Source organism: Dama dama, chromosome 1, assembly GCF_033118175.1.
Source record: "Dama dama isolate Ldn47 chromosome 1, ASM3311817v1, whole genome shotgun sequence".
Lineage (NCBI taxonomy): Eukaryota > Metazoa > Chordata > Mammalia > Artiodactyla > Cervidae > Dama > Dama dama.
In genome coordinates this window covers 79,419,271-79,442,143 of record NC_083681.1, presented here as the reverse complement: position 1 = coordinate 79,442,143, position 22,873 = coordinate 79,419,271, and the positions used below count along the sequence as shown (strand labels likewise).

General features: G+C 36.1%; 1 protein-coding gene and 1 pseudogene across 1 annotated transcript; both read right to left on the bottom strand.

Annotated features, from left to right (window-relative positions):
- Positions 1 to 8,482: 8,482 nt before the first annotated feature.
- On the bottom strand, positions 8,483 to 9,412 carry LOC133056328 (olfactory receptor 4A47-like; annotated as a pseudogene).
- Positions 9,413 to 17,936: 8,524 nt separating this feature from the next.
- Positions 17,937 to 18,866, bottom strand: LOC133056323 (olfactory receptor 4A47-like). The gene has a single exon (XM_061141522.1). The coding sequence runs from the start codon at positions 18,864 to 18,866 to the stop codon at positions 17,937 to 17,939; it is 930 nt and encodes a 309-aa protein (XP_060997505.1).
- Positions 18,867 to 22,873: the final 4,007 nt, after the last annotated feature.

Below are 22,873 nucleotides of genomic sequence, written 5' to 3'. Positions count from 1 at the left end.
AAGACACATATTAATCAAATTAACAAAGATCAAACACAAAGAACAAATATTAAAAGCAGCAAGGGAGAAACAACAAATAACACACAAAGGGATTCCCATAAGGATAACAGCTGATCTATCAATAGAAACCCTCCAGGCCAGAAGGGAATGGCAGGACGTTCTGAAAGTAATGAAAGAGAATAACCTACAACCTAGATTACTGTATCCAGCAAGGATCTCATTCAGATATGAAGGAAAATTCAAAAACTCTACAGATAAGCAAAAGCTGAGAGAATTCAGCACCACCAAACCAGCTCTTCAACAAATGCTAAAGGATCTTCTCTAGACAGGAAATGCAGAAAGGTTGTATAAACGTGAACCCAAAACAACAAAGTAAATGGCAACGGGACCACACCTATCAATAATTACCTTAAATGTAAATGGGTTGAATGCCCCAACCAAAAGACAAAGATTGGCTGAATGGATACAAAAACAAGACCCCTATATATGCTGTCTACAAGAGACCCACCTCAAAACAAGAGACACATACAGACTAAAAGTGAAGGGCTGGAAAAAAATATTTCATGCAAATGGAGACCAAAAGAAAGCAGGAGTCACAATACTCATATCAGATAAAATAGACTTTCAAATAAATGCTGTGAAAAGACACAAAGAAGGACACTACATAATGATCAAAGGATCAATCCAAGAAGAAGATATAACAATTATAAATATATATGCACCCAACATAGGAGCACCACAATATATATGGCAAACACTAACGAGTATGAAAGAGGAAATTAATAGTAACACAATAATAGTGGGAGACTTTAATACCCCACTCACAACTATGGATAGATCAACTAAACAGAAAATTAACAAGGAAACACAAACCTTAAATGACACAATGGACCAGCTAGACCTAATTGATATCTATAGGACATTTCACCCCAAAACAATCAACTTCACCTTTTTCTCAAGTGCACACGGAACCTTCTCCAGAATAGATCACATCCTGGGCCATAAATCTAGTCTTGGAAAATTCAAAAAAATTGAAATCATTCCAGTCATCTTTTCTGACCACAGTGCAGTAAGATTAGATCTCAATTACAGGAAAAAAAATTTTAAAAATTCAAACACATGGAGGCTAAATAACACGCTTCTGAATAACCAACAAATCATAGAAGAAATCAAAAAAGAAATCAAAATATGTATAGAAATGAATGAAAATGAAAACACAACAACCCAAAACCTATGGGACACTGTAAAAGCAGTACTAAGGGGAAGGCTCATAGCATTACAGGCTCACATCAAGAAACAAGAAAAAAGCCAAATAAATAACCTAACTCTACACCCAAAGCAATTAGAGAAGGAAGAAATGAAGAACCCCAGGGTTAGCAGAAGGAAAGAAATCTTAAAAATTAAGGCAGAAATAAATGCAATAGAAACTAAAGAGACCATAGCAAAAATCAACAAAGCTAAAAGCTGGTTTTTTGAAAAAATAAACAAAATTGACAAACCATTAGCAAGACTCATTAAGAAACAAAGAGAGAAGAACCAAATTAACAAAATTAGAAATGAAAATGGAGAGATCACAACAGACAACACTGAAATACAAAGGATCATAAGAGACTACTACCAGCAGCTCTATGCCAATAAAATGGACAACTTGGATGAAATGGACAAATTCTTAGAAAAGTATAACTTTCCAAAACTGAACCAGGAAGAAATAGAAGATCTTAACAGACCCATCACAGGCAAGGAAATCGAAAATTCTACCAAAAATTTAGAGAAGAGCTAACACCTATCTTACTCAAACTCTTCCAGAAAATTGCAGAAGAAGGTAAACTTCCAAACTCATTCTATGAGGCCACCATCACCCTAATTCCAAAACCAGACAAAGATGCCACAAAAAAAGAAAACTACAGGCCAATATCACTGATGAACATAGATGCAAAAATCCTTAACAAAATTCTAGCAAACAGAATCCAACAACATATTAAAAAAATCATACACCACGACCAAGTGGGCTTTATCCCAGGAATGCAAGGATTCTTCAATATCTGCAAATCAATCAATGTAATACACCACATTAACAAATTGAAAGATAAAAACCATATGATTATCTCAATAGATGCAGAGAAAGCCTTTGACAAAATTCCACACTCATTTATGATTAAAACTCTCCAGAAAGCAGGAATAGAAGGAACATACCTCAACATAATAAAAGCTGTATGTGACAAACCCACAGCAAGCATCACCCTCAATGGTGAAAAATTGAAAGCATTTCCCCTGAAATCAGGAACAAGACAAGGGTGCCCACTCTCACCACTACTATTCAACATAGTGTTGGAAGTTTTGGCCACAGCAATCAGAGCAGAAAAAGAAATAAAAGGAATCCACATAGGAAAAGAAGAAGTGAAACTCTCACTGTTTGCAGATGACATGATCCTCTACATAGATAACCCTAAAGTCTCTACCAGAAAATTACTAGAGCTAATCAATGAATATAGTAAAGTTGCAGGATATAAAATTAACACACAGAAATCCCTTGCATCCCTATATACTAACAATGAAAAAACAGAAAGAGAAATTAAGGAAACAATACCATTCACCACTGCAACAAAATGAATAAAATACTTAGGAGTATATCTACCTAAAGAAACAAAAGACCTATACATAGAAAACTATCAAACACTGATGAAAGAAATCAAAGAGGACACAAACAGATGGAGAAACATACCGTGTTCATGGATTGGAAGAATCAATATTGTCAAAATGGCTATTCTACCCAAAGCAATCTATAGATTCAATGCAATCCCTATCAAGCTACCAACGGTATTTTTCACAGAACTAGATCAAAAAATTTCACAATTTGTATGGAAATTCAAAAAACCTCGAAGAGCCAAAGTAATCTTGAGAAAGAAGAATGGAACTGGAGGAATCAACCTGCCTGACTTCAGACTCTACTATAAAGCCACAGTCATCAAGACAGTATGGTACTGGCACAAAGACAGAAATATAGATCAATGGAACAGAATAGAAAGCCCAGAGATAAATCCACGAACCTATGGACACCTTATCTTTGACAAAGGAGGCAAGGATATACAATGGAAAAAAGACAACCTCTTTAACAAGTGGTGCTGGGAAAACTGGTCAACCACTTGTAAAAGAATGAAACTAGAACACTTTCTAACACCATACACAAAAATAAACTCAAAATGGATTAAAGATCTAAATGTAAGACCAGAAACTATAAAACTCCTAGAGGAGAACATAGGCAAAACCCTCTCCGACATAAATCACAGCAAGATCCTCTATGACCCACCTCCCAGAATATTGGAAATAAAAACAAAAATAAACAAATGGGACCTAATGAAACTTAAAAGCTTTTGCACAACAAAGGAAACTATAAGCAAGGTGAAAAGACAGCCCTCAGATTGGGAGAAAATAATAGCAAATGAAGAAACAGACAAAGGATTAATCTCAAAAATATATAAGCAACTCCTGCAGCTCAATTCCAGAAAAATAAATGACCCAATCAAAAAATGGGCCAAAGAACTAAACAGACATTTCTCCAAAGAAGACATACAGATGGCTAACAAACACATGAAAAGATGCTCAACATCACTCATTATTAGAGAAATGCAAATCAAAACCACAATGAGGTACCATTACACGCCAGTCAGGATGGCTGCTATCCAAAAGTCTACAAGCAATAAATGCTGGAGAGGGTGTGGAGAAAAGGGAACCCTCTTACACTGTTGGTGGGAATGCAAACTAGTACAGCCCTATGGAAAACAGTGTGGAGATTCCTTAAAAAACTGGAAATAGAACTGCCATATGACCCAGCAATCCCACTTCTGGGCATACACACTGAGGAAACCAGATCTGAAAGAGACACGTGCACCCCAATGCTCATCGCAGCACTGTTTATAATAGTCAGGACATGGAAGCAACCTAGATGCCCATCAGCAGATGAATGGATAAGGAAGCTGTGGTGTATATATACACCATGGAATATTACTCAGCCATTAAAAAGAATTCATTTGAATCAGTCCTAATGAGATGGATGAAACTGGAGCCCATTATACAGAGTGAAGTAAGCCAGAAAGATAAAGAACATTACAGCATACTAACACATATATATGGAATTTAGAAAGATGGTAACGATAACCCTATATGCAAAATAGAAAAAGAGACACAGAAATACACAACAGATTTTTGAACTCTGTGGGAGAAGGTGAGGGTGGGATGTTTCAAAAGAACAGCATGTATACTATCTATGGTGAAACAGATCGCCAGCCCAGGTGGGATGCATGAGACAAGTGCTCGGGCCTGGTGCACTGGGAAGACCCAGAGGAATCGGGTGGAGAGGGAGGTGGGAGGGGGGATCGGGATGGGGAATACGTGTAAATCTATGGCTGATTCATATCAATGTATGACAAAACCCACTGAAATGTTGTGAAATAATTAGCCTCCAACTAATAAAAAAAATTAAAAAAAAAAAAAGAAGTTGCAGTTTTATTCCCTGCTTAAAAGACAAGAAATAGGGTATAGTGACAGAAAATAAGAGGGAAAATTCAACTGTGGATAAAGTAATCCAAGATGAGCTTTCTTAAAGTGATGCTCAAGCTGAGTTCGAAAGTATAGGAAGTGACATCCATCGGAGACACTGTTACGGAAATTATACAAATGACCTTATTTATGAAACAGAGCCTGGAAAATTCCATGGACAGAGGAGTGTGGAGGGCTGCAGGCCATGGGACACGACTCAGCACACACACAACATACTCACAGACTCAGAGAATAAACTTATGCTTGTGAGGGTGGGAGAACTTGGGGAAGAGACAGTTAGGGATTTTGGAGTTGACATGTACACAACTGCAACATTTAAATTCAATAATCAACAAGGTCTTACTGTAGAGCACCGGGAACTCTGCGCAGTGTTACGTGGTGACCTGGGTGAAGGGGAGTCTGGTGGAGAATGGATGCTTGTGTACATAGGCTGAGCTCTTTGCTTTGCTATCACATGAAACTATCACAACATTGCTTATTGGCTACCCTCCAATTTAGAAATAAGTTGTCGGGTTTTTTTAATAAGCCCTGTTACAGCAATTGAAAGTATATAAAAATTAATAAAAATTATTTCACTTCAGAGATTACAGGAGCTATACTTAACACAACTTTACAATTTTCACAGGAATTTTTATGACAGTACTATGTTAAAAAAGACTTGTGCCTTCTTGTCTATTCCAGATTTTAATGAGGCAGCTTTTAACCTTTCCATGTTGAGGATGATGTTAGCTGTGCATCTGTCATATATGGACTTTATGATGTCAAGCTACATTCTTTCTATTTCCAATTTGTTGAGAGTTTTTTATGAAATGATGTTGAACGTCTACATGATCATGAAAAACCCGAGAATAAATTAAGAAAATAATTACATTTACAAGAGCACCAAAAAGAATAAAATATTTAGGAATACATTTGACCAAGGAGACAGTCTTGTAAACTGAAAACTACAAAATGTATCTGAGTGATATTATCAAATACACACATGCATGGAAAGATATTTATGATCTGGGATATTTAACAGTATTAACATGTTGATAATACCTCTACATATTATTAAGATGTTAATAATACCCTCAGATTCAGTGCAATCCTTATCAAAATCCCAGAATCATTTTTATAGAAGCAGAAAAATTCATACAGAATCTCAAGGACTCCAGTTTGCGAAAACAATTTTGAAAGGAAATAGAAAGTTGTAGGTCTCACGTTACCTGATCCTAAAACATATTATACAAAGTTATGGTAATCCCAGCACGACCATTGAAATAAAGATGGACAACATATTAATGGAATAAAATAGATGATCTAGAAATAAAGCTTTATATACATCCTAGATAATTTTCAACAAGAGTGTCAAGAGCATTGAATGGAGAAAGGATAGTATATTGATGCAAAGTGAAAAAGGAAGTCACACAGAAAAACTAATTACGTATGACTACATTTGATTGAGACACTTAACTAGTCAAGTTTATAGACAGAAAGTAGAATGGTAGTTGGATGGTGCTCGGTAAGTGGAAATGGGAAATTTTGTTTAATGATTGTGAAATTACAGTTTGACAAGTTGGAAACATTTTGGAGATGACAACCATAATGTTGGCACAACAATATGAATTAAGATAGTGACACTTTAAAATGGTTAAAACTGTATATTTTGTTATGTGTATTTGACCACGATTTTTAAAAGAAATTGAAGAACTCAGGTGACCTCATTAATTGGTTTATGATATGAACATAAACTATAGCATGAAAGCCCAAACTGTCTGCAAATATTATTGGCTTTAGATACACCTGGGTTTAAGAGGTAAATATGTCAATCTAATGACAAAACAACTAAATTAAAATATCTATTTTTTAATAATTTTATTTTTAATTTATTTATTTACTTCAATTGGAGGATGATTCTTTTACAATATTGTGATAGCCTCTGCTGCATACTTGTGTCCCCTCCCTCCAGAAGCCCCACCCTCTCCCTCCCATCCATCCAGGTTCGCGCAGAGCACTGGCTTGGGTTCCCTGTGTCACACATCAAACTCCCTCTGGTTATCATTTTACATATGGTAAGGTATGTGTTTCAATGCGATTCTCTCAAGTCATCCCACTCTCTCCTTCTTCCACTGAATCCAAACATCCGTTCTTTATGACTGTCTCCATTGCTGCCCTTCACATAGGATCATCAGTACTATCTTTCCAGATTCCATATATATACTTTAATACATGATATCTATTCTGCCTTACTTCACTCTTATAATAGGCTCTAGGTTAATCCACCTCATTAGAACGGACTTAAATGTGTTCCCTTTTATAACTGAGTGATTATTCTGTTGGGCATATATACAACAACTTTCTTATCCATTCATCTGCCAATGGACATCTAGGAATCCAATGACAAAACTAATAAATTAAAATTTCTGCTTTTTAATAATTACCATCTATTTTATATTGGATTGTAGTTGACCAACAATATTAGCTTCAGGTGTTCAGCAAAGTGAGGGAGCTACACATGTATGTGAACCTATTCTCTTTCAGTTCTTTTCCCAGTTAGGTTATTATAGGATGCTGAATAGAGTTCCCTGTGCTATATATGGTAGATCCTTGTTGGTTATCAATTTAAAATATACTAGTGTGTATTGTCAATACCCAAGTATTACGTAATCAACTCAACCAACATTGAGTATCTACCATAGGCCAGGCATTGTTCTACATACTCAGGATTCACCAATAAACAAAGCAGACCAGATAAAGGGAGAGTTTGGAGTCTCAAAATCAGATTTTAGGTGCAAGATAGCAAACATTTTTGAAGTATTTTGTGCTGCTCCAGAATAGTTCAGATTGACTGATTATGCAGGGGAAGAGGATATTTTATAATGTGAAACTTCCTTCCCTACAAAGCCGTGGGAATATACACCCAGATTACACACCACAGATTGGACTCTGACTCCACTCTGCAGAGACACCAAAGTGACTGATGAAACACTGGGTGAGATGGGTTTACGCTCAGAGTGGCAGATAATAATTATGCTACATGGAAGCATGATGACTTAAATAGAAACTGTAATGAGTCATAGTAAAATAAACATTTGCATTTCAAAAAGTTTTAGAACTGTATTATCACAAACTCTTTTTTTCAATATTCCTTGCCTAGGTTTTTTGTTTGTTTATTTGTTTGTTTATTATTGGTGTGGTTTTTATGTGTGTGGCTATGTGGTATAGCCTGTGGGATTCTAGTTCTCCTAGCAGGGACTGAACACAGGCCCTCAGCAATGAAAGTATGTAGTCCCAACTTTTGGACTGGCAGGGAATTTCCAAATTCTAATTCTGACAGTAAATAAAATTTAGCTACCAACTGGGTAATACATAAAACTAAGTATAACTTTATAATGGCAAATAATTTTCTATCTGGAACTCGCCTCTGAGTAGCTATATGTCAAAATCAGCATGCTTTTGTTAAGTAGTGTGCAGTTGTCTTCAATCATAATTCTATTTTCTCTTTTCCCATTTTAAAGACAAACTCACTTTTTATTACTATGATCTTTGCCTAAAGTCACTTTTTCATCCCAGAAGTCCTCATAGCATTTTCACATCCAAATTTCTGAGGGTGAAGTGTAAGTTTAACAAGGGACTTATTATGATATAAATTGTACCCAAGGCTTGCGCACAAATGCACAAATAAGCAAGGCACAAACACTAAGGTGACCACAGTGATGGGAGACACGGGTGGGGAGGACTTTGTATGGAGCAAACTGTTCTTAATAGCACGGCTGTATAATAATGATCTTTAATTGCAATGATCATAAACTCTTTGAAGAAAGAGGATTTTTTTCCTTTTAAAGAAAAAATTTAAAATCAGAATCAAATTTTAAAATGACTTCTGCACTCTAAGGAAATGGAACCTGCTGTCAAATGACTCCTTTCATGCTAGATGGTGCACTTATTTAATATGAGATATGATGTTTCTTCTCCACAGCTTCTTCATAGCATAAGTTAGCTCAGAACTTCTTAGACTATAGATTAATGGGTTCAGCATGGGTGTTATGACGGTGAAAAACACGCTCAATAATTTGTCGAGGGGGAACGTCTTAGCAGGTCTTACATACATGAAAATGCAGGGAACAAAGAAGCAGACAACCACGGTGATGTGGCAACCACAGGTCTGCAGGGCTTTCCGCCTCCCTTCCTGACTCAGGTTCTTCAGAGAGTGCAGGATGACTCCATAGGAGATGAGTAAGAGCAGAAGCACAACAGTGCAGATCAGTCCTCCATTGGCCAACACTAAGATGCCGATGATATAGGTGTCAGCACAGACGAGTTCCAATAATGGATACATGTCACACGTATAGTGATCAATGATATTGGGGCTGCAGAATGGGAGCCCATAAACAGTACTAAGTTGAATCACTGAGTGCAGAAAACCTCAAACCCAGGACACCACCAGCAGTAAAACACAGACCCTCTGCCTCATGATCACCAGATAATGCAAGGGCTTACAGATGGCCACATAGCGGTCATAGGCCATCACCAGCAGAAGGAAGACCCCTGATCCAGCAAAAAGGTGCTCTGCAAACAGCTGGGTCATACAGGATTCAAAAGATATGATTTTTTCCCCAAATAACAACTCTGAAATCAATCTGGGAGTGATAGAAGTGGAGTAAGTGACATCCATACATGATAAGCTAGCAAGAAAAAAGTACATCGGTGAGTTCAGGGTCTTACTGACAGCTATAGTCACTATAATAAGAAGGTTGCCCGCCAGAGTCAAAAGGTAGATGAACAGGAACAAAACAAAAAGGACTTTCTGCTCCTTTGGATTCTGTGTGAGACCCAGAAGGACAAAGAAGGTTACATTGTTTCTTGATTCCATCTAACCTGGACAGGAACTGACTTCACATACTAAAGCAGTTTACTTTAAAGAAAAAAGAAAAAAAAAAAAACAAGGGAGATAACACTTAAAGGGGAAAAATGCTCAAATGTATAAGAATTTTTTAATTTATTCATTCATTGGAAGAACGTCAATAGAACATCTATTTGTGTCTAATGTGTCATAGAAATTTTGATTACCAAGTTGAATAAGGTTTAGTTGTTTTTGTTTGTTTGTTGTTTAACTTCACTGATATGACACAGAACCAAAAAATAATAATTCCTGACACCTGTATGAGGTTCCATGAAATTCATGCAGTGCTGAGGAGTCAGAATATAGGAGTATATCAAGTGAGTATCACAGAAGACTTTCAAGAGGAAGTAATGCTTCAGCTGAGGGTAAAAAATAATTGAAAGTATAAAGAAATAAAGAAAGCCATGAAAAGGTGCAGCATTTATAAAGACACAAATTATAATACATGAAACACTCAACGTAATACAAATAATCAGTGTGGGTAGATGAATGTGTGAATAGATGAATTCCTTATCCTGAATTGTCTCTAACCTCACTGACACTTCTTTGGTCTGTAGGTGGATATTTCCCTTTGTCGATCAATAAATTAGACTGCAGAAGTCTAATTTTGTATCTCCAGTCCTTACCTTTCCCCTAAATTTCAAATGTTTATTTGGAATATCTCTAGTTTTGAAATCAAACTGAATAGCAATTTGATATTTATAAAACATAACTTCTAAACTTTCCACAATAAGCATGTGCATTTTCTAAATGAAATTTAAAGAGCATTCCTTGTTTATCTCATTAAATACTATAATTTTCATGTTAGTGTTCAGAAACAAAATTTAAGTGCTCTTTACTCATTAGTCACTCTCATGAAACTTACATAAATCCTACTAACACTACTTTCAGAATATATCACAAATCTGAACATTCCCTACTTCTTAGTCTCTTCTTGTTCCACGGTAACAGCTTCCTGCTGTCTCTCCACATTTATATTGGCCTCAAAAGTCTGTTCTCTGCTGCAGCCCAAACTGTCCTTCTTAACCTTCTTCTGAAACCATCACTCTACTTCTCCAAACTCCTACAGCATGTTCCAATCACTCACTCATAGTTTAATATAACACATTTAATATTTACAGTAGCAAGAACTGTAATCCTTAGTTCATAAGTAAAGAACTTAAGGTTCAGAATATCTAATTCATTTTCTCAAGTACACATTTTTAAGTCATATACCTAGAATTGATTTTGTTTGGTTGATTTTAAAGTAATTTATTTTCTTATATAATAAAGAAGGTCTCACAACTGTGAGCTTGGTTCCCACTATTTAATGTTAGTGTTACCTTCTGGAGGCTTGTTCAGAACCTGAAGAATATCTTGAAGTTACTCATCAACACTTGGAACTATTTTTCATCCAGTTTGACAAAGAGGACAAAAGGCCACTTTATTAGTTGAGCATATAGTTTATTTGACTGTCCGTCCATTTGCTTCATGGAGTCTTCTGATTATTCAGGTCATTTTTAACTGCAATGTAGATTACTTGAAAGCAATTCCATGGTGCACACCCTGAAAAACAAGTTTATTGCATTAGGAAATATATCAAAATGACCAGCCAATTCTACATACACATAGAAGAAATCAACTAGTTATTTGGCAGGGAAATTTTTCACAAGTAACTTCTTTCCTCCTAACTTCAAAAATACAAATAGCATTTGACTGTCCAGTTCTTTTCACTCTGCCATATTAACATGACCAAACTAGTTGAGATTTTGAAAAACATTCCTGTGACTCTTTTTAAGTCATGCTATAAGTCTAAGAAAGGACCTCCTGAAATTTTTATGGCAGCTGCTAAGCAAATAGCATCTTCTTCCTATTAGGGGTGAAGATCACGGGCTATTTCATCCCTTCCAGCTGCAATTATCACTGGGTCTTGGAATGTGTCCAAGGCTGATTCTTGTTTAATTAATTCACTGGGATTTTCCTCAAAGGATTTCAAGAACATCCATAGGGGGTTCATCGAAAAAACAAGAGAGTTCCAGAAAAACATCTATTTCGGCTTTATTGACTATTCCAAAGCCTTTGACTGTGTGGATCACAATAAACTGTGGAAAATTCTGAAAGAGATGGGAATACCAGACCACCTGACCTACCTCTTGAGAAACCTGCATGCAGGTCAGGAAGCAACAGTTAGAACAACAGACTGGTTCCAAATAGGAAAAGAAGTACATCAAGGCTGTATATTGTCACCCTGCTTATTTAACTTATATACAGAGTACATCATGAGAAACACTGGGCTGGAAGAAGCACAAACTGGAATCAAGATTTCCGGGAGAAATATCAATAATTCAGATATGAAGATGACACCACCCTTATGGCAGAAAGTGAAGAAATACTGAAGAGCCTCTTGATAAAAGTGAGAGAGGAGAGTGAAAAAGTTGGCTTAAAGCTCAACATTCAAAAAACTAAGATCATGGTATGTGGTCCCATCACTTCATGGCAAATAGATGGGGAAACAGTGGAAACAATGGCTGACTTTATTTTTCTGGCTACAAAATCACTGCAGATGGTGACTGCAGCCATGAAATTAAAGGACGCTTGCTCCTTGGAAGAAAAGTTATGACCAACCTAGACAGCATATTAAAAAGCAGAGATTATTTGTCAACAAATGTCCATCTAGTCAAGGCTATGGTTTTTCCAGTGGTCATGTTTGGATGTGAGAGTTGGACTATAAAGAAAGCTGAGTGCTGAAGAATTGATGTTTTGAACTGTGGTGTTGGAGAAGACTCTTGAGAGTCCCTTGGACTGCAAGGAGATCCAACCAGTCCATCCTAAAAGAGATCAGTCCTGGGTGTTCATTGGAAGGACTGATGTTTAAGCTGAAACTCCAATCTTTTGGCCACCTCATGCTGAGAGCTGAGTCATTTGAAAAGAGCCTGATGCTGGGAAAGATTGAGGGCAGGAGAAGAAGGGATGACAGAGGATGAGATGTGGATGGCATCACCGACTCAGTGGACATGGGTTTGGGTAAACTCCGGTAGCATTACATATTCAACTCAACCAACATTGAGTATCTACCATAGGCCAGGCATTGTTCTAAGTACTCAGGATTCACCAATAAACAAAGCAGATCAGATAAAGGGAGAGTTTGAAGTCTCAAAATCAGATTTTAGGTGCAAGATAGCAAACATTTTTGAAGTATTTTGTGCTCCTCCAGAATAGTTCAGATTGACTGGTTATTCAGGAGAAGAGGGCATTTTATAATCTGAAACTTCCTTCCCTACAAAGCAGTAGGAATGTACACTCAGATTACACACCACAGATTGGACTTCAACTCCACTCTGCAGAGACACCAAAGTGACTGATGAAACACTGGGTGAGATGGGTTTACGCTCAGAGTGGCAGATAATAATTATGCTACATGGAAGCATGATGACTTAAATAGAAACTGTAATGAGTCATAGTAAACATTTGCATTTCAAAAAATTTTTTAGAACTGTATTATAACAAACTATTTTTTTTCAATATTCCTTGCCTAGGTTTTTTGTCTGTTTGTTTGTTTGTTTTGTTGTGTCTTTTTATGTGTGTGGCTGTGTGGGTAATCTTGAGTGATTCTAGTTCTTCTATCAGGGGCTGAACTTAGGCCCTTGCCAATGAAAGTGTGTAGTCCCAACCTCTGGACTGGCAGGAAATTTCCAAATCCTAACTAATTCTGACAGTAAATAAAAGTTAACTACCAAATGGGTAATACATAAAACTAAATATAATTGTATAATGGTAAATAACTCTCTATTTGGAACTTGCCTCTATGTGCCTATATGTCAAAATCAATATGCTTTTAAGTAGTGTAGAGTTGTCTTCAATCATCAAATTGCATTTTCTCACATAGATCAATGGAATAAAATAGAAAGCCCAGAGATAAATCCACACACCTATGGGCACCTTATCTTTGACAAAGGAGACAAGACTGTACAATGGAGAAAAGACAATTGCTTTAACAAGTAGTGCTGGGAAAACTGGTCAACCACTTGTAAAAGAATGAAACTAGAACACTTTCTAACACCACACACAAAAATAAACTCAAAATGGATTAAAAACATAAATGTAAGACCAGAAACTATAAAACTCCTAGAGGAAACATAGGCAAAAAATCTCTGACATAAACCACAGCAGGATCCTCTATAACCCACCTCCCAGAGTAATGGAAATAAAGGCAAAAATAAACAAATGGGACCTAATTAAATTTAAAAGGTTTTGCACAATGAAGGAAACTATAAGCAAGGTGAAAAGACAATCTTCAGAATGGGAAAAAAAGAATAGCAAACGAAGCAACTGACAAAGAATTAATCTCAAAAATCTACAAGCAGTTCATGCAGCTCCATACCAGAAAAATAAACAACCCTATCACAAAATGGGCCAAAGAGCTAAGCAGACATTTCTCCAAAGAAGACATACAGATGGCTAACAAACACATGAAAAGATGTTCAGCATTGCTTATTGTCAGAGAAATGCAAATCCAAACCACAATGAGGTACCATCTCAAGCCGGTCAGAATGGCTGCTATCCAAAAGTCTACAAGCAATAAATGCTGGAGAGGGTGTGGAGAAAAAGGAACCCTCTTACACTGTTGCTGGGAATGCAAACTAGTACAGCCACTATGGAGAACAGTCTGGATATTCCTTAAAAAACTGGAAATAGAACTGCCATATGACCTAGCAATCCCACTGCTGGGCATACACACTGAGGAAATCAGAATTGAAAGAGACACATGTACACCAATATTCATCACAGCACTGTTTACAATAGCTGGGACATGGAAGCAACCTAGATATCCACCGACAGACAAATGGATAAGAAAGCTGTGGTATGTATACACAATAGAATAGTACTCAGCTATTAAAAAGAGTGCATTTGAATCAGTTCTAATGAGGTGGATGAAACTGGAGGCTATTATACAGAGTGAAGTAAGTCAGAAACAAAAACACCAATACTATATATATATATATATATATGTGTGTGTGTGTGTGTGTGTGTGTGTGTATGGAATTTAGAAAGATGGTAACAATGGAGATGCAGATGTAAAGAACAGACTTTTGGACTCTGTGGGAGAAGGCGAGGGTGGGATGATTTGAGAGAATAGCATTGAAACATGTATATCATCATATGTGAAATAGATTGTCAGTCTAGGTTCGATGCATGAGACAGGGTGCTCAGGGCTGGTGCACTGGGATGACCCTGAGGGATGGGATGGGGAGGGAAGTGGGAGGGTGTTCAGGATAGGGAACACATGTACACCCATGGCTGATTCATGTCAAGGTATGGCAAAAACCACTACAATATTATAAAGTAATTAGCTATCAATTAAAATAAATAAATATATTAAAAAATAAAATAAAAATTGTATTTTCTCTTTTCCATTTTAAAGACAAACTCACTTTTTATTGTTATGATTATTTCCCAAAGTCACTTTATCATCCCAGAACTTCCTCATAGCATTTTCACATCTAAATTTCTGAGCTTGAAGTTTAAGAAGTTTAACAAAGGCCTTATCATGATATAAAATGTACCCAAGCCTTGGATACAAATACACAAATAAGCAGGGCATGAAAACTAAGATGACCATAGTGATGTGAGAGACACAGGTGGAGAGAACTTTGCATCTCCCCTCCAAGCTATGTCTCTAGGGAGGACAAGATGACCACATAAGAGACCAACAAGGGAAAATATTTTAATGGATAAATGAACCAATGATTGGCATCAACAGAGTTCAAGGATGTTAATTCCATGCAGACAAGTTTCAACAAAGGGTTTAAGGCACACAAGAATGGTCTTTGACATTGAACCACAGACAGGCAGCCACACTATGAAGACCTGTGTGGTTGCAAGTACAGCCTTCCCATTCCTGTTACGTGAAAAAGGAAGCCACATCCCTGTCACTCATGATGGTTTCACAGGACCGGGTTTTGCAGATGGTCACATAGTGCTCACTGGCAGCCAGTATGGACAGGAAGATCTCAGGAGCAAAAGACGCTCAGCAAAGACACTAGTCCTGGACTTCCTGAAGGAGATGATTTTTTTCTTACAGCAAGTGTCCATTGGTATTTCAGATGTCGTAGACGAAGAACAGCAGACGTCCACAAGGGACAGAAATACAAGCAGGAGCTGTAATTCCTGCTTTGCCCAAATTTACAAAAGGTGACTTTTCACTGACAACATCTTTTCATACCTGGGTCACAGTTTATACTCTGAAGACATCAACTCCTCTAAAATGACCCTTCTTAAAGTGAATCTTATTGAAAATAATAACTGAATATTATTTTGTGACTAAACTATTTTAAATTTATTTAAACTTCATTTTAAACTCGGAGGAGACAATGGCAACCCACTCCAGTACTCTTGCCTGGAGAATCCCATGGAGGGAGGAGCCTGGTAGGCTGAAGTCCATGGGGTCGCTAAGAGTTAGGCACGACTGAGTGACTTCACTTTCACTTTTCACTTTCATGCATTGGAGAAGGGAATGGCAACCCACTCCAGTATTCTTGCCTGGAGAATCCAAGGGACAGGGGAGTCTGGTGGGCTGCCATCTACGGGGCCGCACAGAATCGGACACGAGTGAAGCGACTTAGCAGCAGCAGTATTTTAAACTATATTATTAATCTTATTTATATTCAATTTATTATTTGTAATAATTTGGAACAGAGATATACAAGCCTAGGCATACCTCTGAAAAAGAATAGTAATGAGGGACTGCTAGTCTCTTTACTTATCAAAATGTGTTATATATCATGGCAATTATATTATGTGCCAATCTGCACATGAATAAAGAGATCAATGAAAAAGAATCGCGTCTTGAATTAGACCCAAATACATAGGACTTCAGGATACAATAGTCAGGATTTTAAATCAATGGCAAAAAGATATTTACATGACCATTTAAAAGAAACCTAAAATTTAGAGAAACAACTAAAAATTGAATCAATATTTATCTCCTATAGCAAAATTAATTCAAGACAAGTCAAAAGTTTCCATATGATATCAAAAATGTTTTAAAAATTAAATACTAAAAAAGAATTGAAGTGTCACAAGTGAAATGAGAAAATTCTTCTTAAGCAATATACAAAAAAACTGAATATAAACTATAAAAATATTACATACAAAAAGCACTCTACATAGGATAAAAATTTAAGAACATACAACCAGAAAATATTAATTATATATACAATATAAAAAAGATCATTTCTTTAATATATGATCTCATAAAAATAAAAAATTGAATGAAGTAAGACACACATATAAAATATCCACCAAAAAATAATTACAACTCAAGTTAAATGTATTGAATGATGCCCAGTTAAATTATATCAAGAGGGTAGCAAAGTATAAAAATAACTTTAATCAGTTGTTATAACTATTTATCAGGTACTGGTCTCGAAAATATGGACAAATGAATTCTCACTGACAGTGGACAAGACTGTAGTTGTTATACAACCTCCAGAAAAATAGTTTGTCAATAACTATCAATATCAACATTTTAAATGCATATGTTACCTCATCATTGATTCAAATATCAAAACAACAATTTTATGCCTAGGAAATCATATTTGCACATATTCAAAAACATATTTATTTGAAAACTGTCATAAAAAGGTTTAAAAGCACATGAAAAGGAATGGGCATATGAATTTTAATATAAATTTATAAGAAGCATTGTGAAATATGAGAAAGTTAAGGGATATGTTTGAGCTGGTATTGAAATATCTTTAAGACGTGGCATAGTAAAAGCAAGTGTGATATACATAGAAAAAGCAAATATATATATGGCAAATAAACTGGCATTTGCAAATATTTTTACTAAATGAAAATTAAGAAAAAAAAAATTAGATTCTACCTCTTAGAGTGAAGATTGGAAAATATTGAGAGAAAAAGGAGAAATTTGTTTGACACTTCACCCCAAATTATTTGGTTTTATTTATGTTGTTTATTATTACTTATTTTACTTCAATTTTCTTGTGAACACTAACAGTATTAAAGTAAAAAATTTGGGTATAATGCAACTGAATATACTAACAAATAATATATAGAATTAAATATTTTAAATTGTAAAAATTAAAAAGTTTACTTAAATAACAAGATGCTAAATAAAAATTATCTTGTCTCTGAAAAAGAGTAAAAAAGCTAAATGCATAAACTGATTAAAAATCAGTGTTACTGTATAATACTTTTCCCACTTAATCATTATTTATTATTAACTCCTTACCATGCAGGCGTTACACATTTCTAGGTACAGTGATAAAGAAGTAATTATGGGCCTTACATTCTAGTATGGAGGAAACTGTTATTAATAGCACAGCTGTATAATTGTAATCTTTAATTGAAATTATCATAAACTCTTTGAAGACAGAATTTTTTCTTTTTAAAGAAAAAATTTTAAATCCAAAATCAAATTTTAAAATGACTTCTGCATTCTAAGGAAATGGAACCTGCTGTCAAATGACTCCCTTCATGGTAGATGATGCATTTATTTAATATGAGATATGATGTTTCTTCTCCAGAGCTTCTTCATAGCATTAGTCAACTCAGAATTTCTTAGACTGTAGATTAATGGGTTCAGCATGGGGGTTATGATTGTATAAAACACACTCACAGATTTGTCAATGGGGAAGGTCTTAGCAGGTCTTGCATACATGAAAATGCAGGGAACAAAGAAGCAGACAACCACGGTGATGTGGGAACCACAGGTCTGCAGGGCTTTCCGCCTCCCGTCCTGACTCAGGTTCTTCAGAGAGTGCAGGATGACTCCGTAGGAGATGAGTAAGAGCAGAAGCACAACAGTGCAGATCAGTCCTCCATTGGCCACAACTAAGATGCCGATGATATAGGTGTCAGCACAGACGAGTTCCAATAACGGATACATGTCACACATATAGTGATCAATGACATTGGGGCCACAGAAAGGGAGCCAAGAAATAGTGCTAAGTTGAATCACTGAGTGCAGAAAACCTCCAACCCAGGACACCACCAGCAACACAACACAAACCTTCTGCCTCATGATCACCAGATAATGCAAGGGCTTACAGATGGCCACATAGTGGTCATAGGCCATCACCAGCAGAAGGAAGACCCCTGATCCAGCAAAAAAGTGCTCTGTAAACAGCTGAGTCATACAGGAGTCAAAGGATATGCTTTTTCCCCCAAATAATAACTCTGAAATCAATCTGGGAGTAATAGAAGTGGAGTAAGTGACATCCATACATGATAAGCTGGCAAGAAAAAAGTACATCGGTGAGTTCAGGGTCTTACTGACAGCTATAGTCACTATAATAAGAAAGTTGCCCACCAGAGTCAAGAGATATATGAACAGGAACAAAACAAAAAGGATTTTCTGCTCCTTTGGATTCTGTGTGAGACCCAGAAGGACAAAGTAGGTTACATTATTTCTTGATTCCATCTAATCTGGACAGGAGCTGACTTCACATATTAAAGCAGTTTACCTAAAAAAAAAAAAAAAAAAAAAAAAAAGGGGGGGAAACACTTAAAGGGGGAAAAGTGCTCAAATGTATAAGAATAATCTTTTATTTATCCATTCATTGGAAGAGCGTTTATAGAACATCTATTTGTGTCTAATGTATCATAGACATTTTGATTACCAAATTGAATAAGGCATAGTTCTTTTTTCTGTTTTTTTTTGTTTGTTTGTTTGTTTTAACCTCAGTGATATGACACAGAATGAAAAAGCAAGCAATTCCAGACACATGTATTAAGTTCCATTAAATTCACACAGTGCTGTAGAGTCAGAATATAGGAATGCACCAAATGGGTATCACAGAAGACTTTCAAGAGGAAGCAGCACTTGAGCTGAGTGTATAAAAGAATTGAAAGTATAAAGAAATAGGAAGAGAAAGCCATGAAAAGGTGTAGCACTTATAGACACAATGTATAATACATGAAACACACTTCGGGTAATACACGTAATCAATATGGGTAGATGAATGAGTGAATAGAAGATCCTTGTCCTGAACTGTCTCTAACCTCACTGACACTTCTTATGTCTTTAGGTGCATATTTCCCTTTTCTGACCAATAAGTTAGACTGCAGCAGTCTAGTTTTGCATCTCCAACCCCCATCTTTCCCCTAAATTTCAAATGTTTATTTGCAACATCTCTAATTTTGAAATCAAATTGAATAGCAATTTACTATTTGTAAAACTAATTTCTGAATTTTCCACAATAAACATGAGCATTTTCTAAACAAAATTTAAAGATGCATTCCTTATTTATCTCATTAAATAATATAGTTTTCCATGTTATTGTTCAGAAAAAAATTCTTAGTGTTTTTTACTCATTTGTTACTCTCAGAAAATTTAAATAAATCCTACTAACTCTACTATATCACAGATTTGATCGTTCCCTACTTAATTTCTTCCAGGTCCACCATAATAGCCTCCTACTAAGTCTTTCCACATTTATATTGGCCTCAAAAGTCCTCCTGAAGCATCAAACTGTCCTTTTTAATCTTATTTTGATAACATCACTCTACTTCTCCAAACTCCTACAGTATATTCCAATCACTCACTCATAGTTTAATGCAACACATTTAATATTTACAGTAGCAAGAACTGTAATCCTTGTTTCAGAAGTGAAGAAATCAAGGCTCAGAATATCTAATTCATTTTCTCAAGTACACATTTGTAAGTGATACTTAGAATTGAATCTAAGTTTGATTTACTCTAAGTAATTTACTCTCTTACATAACAAAGAAAGTCTCACAACTGTGAGCCTGGTTCCCAGTATTTAATATCAGTCTTACCTTCTGGATGCTTATTCAGAACCTGAAGAATAACTTGAAGTTACTTATAAACACTTGGAATTATTTTTCTTCTAGTTTGACAAGAGAGGGCAAAAGGCTGCCTTATTACTTGAGCATATAGTTTATTTGACTGTCTGTCCATTTGTTTCATGGAGTCTTCTGACTATTCAGATCATTTTTATGTGCAGTGTAGATTATTTGAAAGGAATTCCATGGTGCACACACTGATAAACATGTTTATTGCATTAGGAAATATATCAAAATGACAAGCAAATCCTACATATACATAGAAGAAATTAACTAGTTATTTGGCAGGGAAATTTTTCACAAGTAACTTCTTTCCTCCTAACTTCAAAAATAAAAATAGCATTTGACTGTTCAGTTCTTTTCACTCTGTCATATTAACATGACCAGACTTGTTGACTGAAATTTTGAAAGACATTCCCATGATACTTTTTAAATCATGCTATAAGTCTAAGAAAGGAGCCCCTGAAATTGTTATGCCAGGTACTAAGCTAATAGCATCTTCTTCCTATTAGGGGTGAAGATCACAGGCTATTTCATCCCTTCCAGCTGCAATTATCACTGAGTCTTGGAATGTGTCCAAGGCTGATTCTTATTTAACTAATTCACTGGGATTTTCCACAAAGGTTTTAAGGAACATCTATAGGGGCTTTCCTGATGGCTCAGTGGTGAAGAATTCACTTGCCAATGCATAAGATGCAGGTTTGATCCCTGGGTTGGGAAGATCCCCTGGAGAAGGAAATAGCTACCCATTCCAGTATCCTTGCTGGGAAATCTCATGGACAGAGGAATCTGGCAAGCTACAGTCCATGAGGTGGCAAAAGAATCGGACATGACCTAGGAGACTTAATATATTCTCCCCTACCATGGAAAGAATATCTTTCTCTTTATTCAATAATAGATTTAATCATGTTAAAATCTGGTTAAATAAATAAAATTATACTAAAAATAAAATTAAATGTTTTAAAGTTTTAGATGTAACAACTAATGATTTTTCCAATTATTAATTGTTTTTAAAAGTTAGGGCACATCTCTTATGCCAGCAACTGTACTATGAGCTAGGACACAGCACTTAATAAAACCAGAGGGAAAATCACATAAAAAAATTTTTTTTTTCCTGCATGGACATTATAATAGGTCAGAAAATAAAGAAGGAGACATTTAATAAAGTAGTTATAGTCTTATTTGGGGCTTATAAGATAAAAAATAGAATAATGAGACAGAAAAGAAGAGGGAGAATTCTACTGTGGATAATATGATAGGAGAAGTCCCTTAAAAGGTTATCTTTAAGCTGTGATTGAAAGGTAGGAAGTGACTGTCATTAGAAGCACTGTTCCAGAAAGTAATACTAAATAAAAATTAACAAAATTATCTCCTGTCATCAGAGATGACAGGACCTATATTTAGAAAAATATAAACTTTTCACAGGAATTTTTTAGGCAGTGCTATGTTATAAAAGGACTTGTGAGAGTGTGCCCTCTTGTCTTACTCTAGATTTTAATGGGGAAGATTTCAACCTTTCTATGTTGAGGATGATGTTAGCTATAGATATGTTATATATAGACTTACTTATGTCAAGGTACATTCCTTCTATTTCCAATTTGTTGGGAGTTTTTTATGAAATGATGTTGAATTTCTATGTGTAACTAGCAACTCAAGGAAAACTTAAGAAAGTAATTCCATGTACAAGAGCATGAAAAAAGAATAAAATATTTACCAGACCACCTGACCTGCCTTTTGAGAAACCTGTATGCAGGTCAGGAAGCAACAGTTAGAACTGGACATGGAACAACAGACTGGTTCCAAATAGGAAAATGAGTATGTCAAGGCTCTATATTGTCACCCTGCTTATTTAACTTATATGCAGAGTACATCATGAGAAACGCTGGGCTGGAAGAAGCACAAGCTGGAATCAAGATTGCCAGAAGAAATATCAATAACTTCAGATATGCAGATGATACCACCCTTATGGCAGAGAGCGAAGAGGAACTAAAAAGCCTTTTGATGAAAGTGAAAGAGGAGAGTGAAGAAGTTGGCTTAAAGCTCAACATTCAGAAAACTAAGATCATGGCATCTGGTCCCATCACCTCATGGGAAATAGATGGGGAGACAGTGGAAACAGTGTCAGACTTTATTTTGAGGGGCTCCAAAATCACTGCAGATGGTGATTGCAGTCATGAAATTAAAAGACACTTACTCCTTGGAAGGAAAGTGATGACCAACCTAGATAGCATATTAAAAAGCAGAGATATTACTTTGCCAACAAAGGTCCGTCTGGTCAAGGCTATGGTTTTTCCAGTAGTCATGTATGGATGTGAGAGTTGGACTGTGAAGAAAGCTGAGCACCGAGAAATTGATGCTTTTGAACTGTGGTGTTGGAGAAGACTCTTGAGAGTCCCTTGGACTGCAAGGAGATCCAGCCAGTCCATCCTAAAGGAGATCAGTCCTGGGTGTTCATTGGAAGGACTGATGTTGAAGCTGAAACTCCAATACTTTGGCCACCTGATGCGAAGAGTTGACTCGTTGGAAAAGACCCTGATGCTGGGAGGGATTGGGGGCAGGAGGAGAAGGGGACAACAGAGGATGAGATGGCTGGATGGCATCACCAACTCAATGGGCATGAGT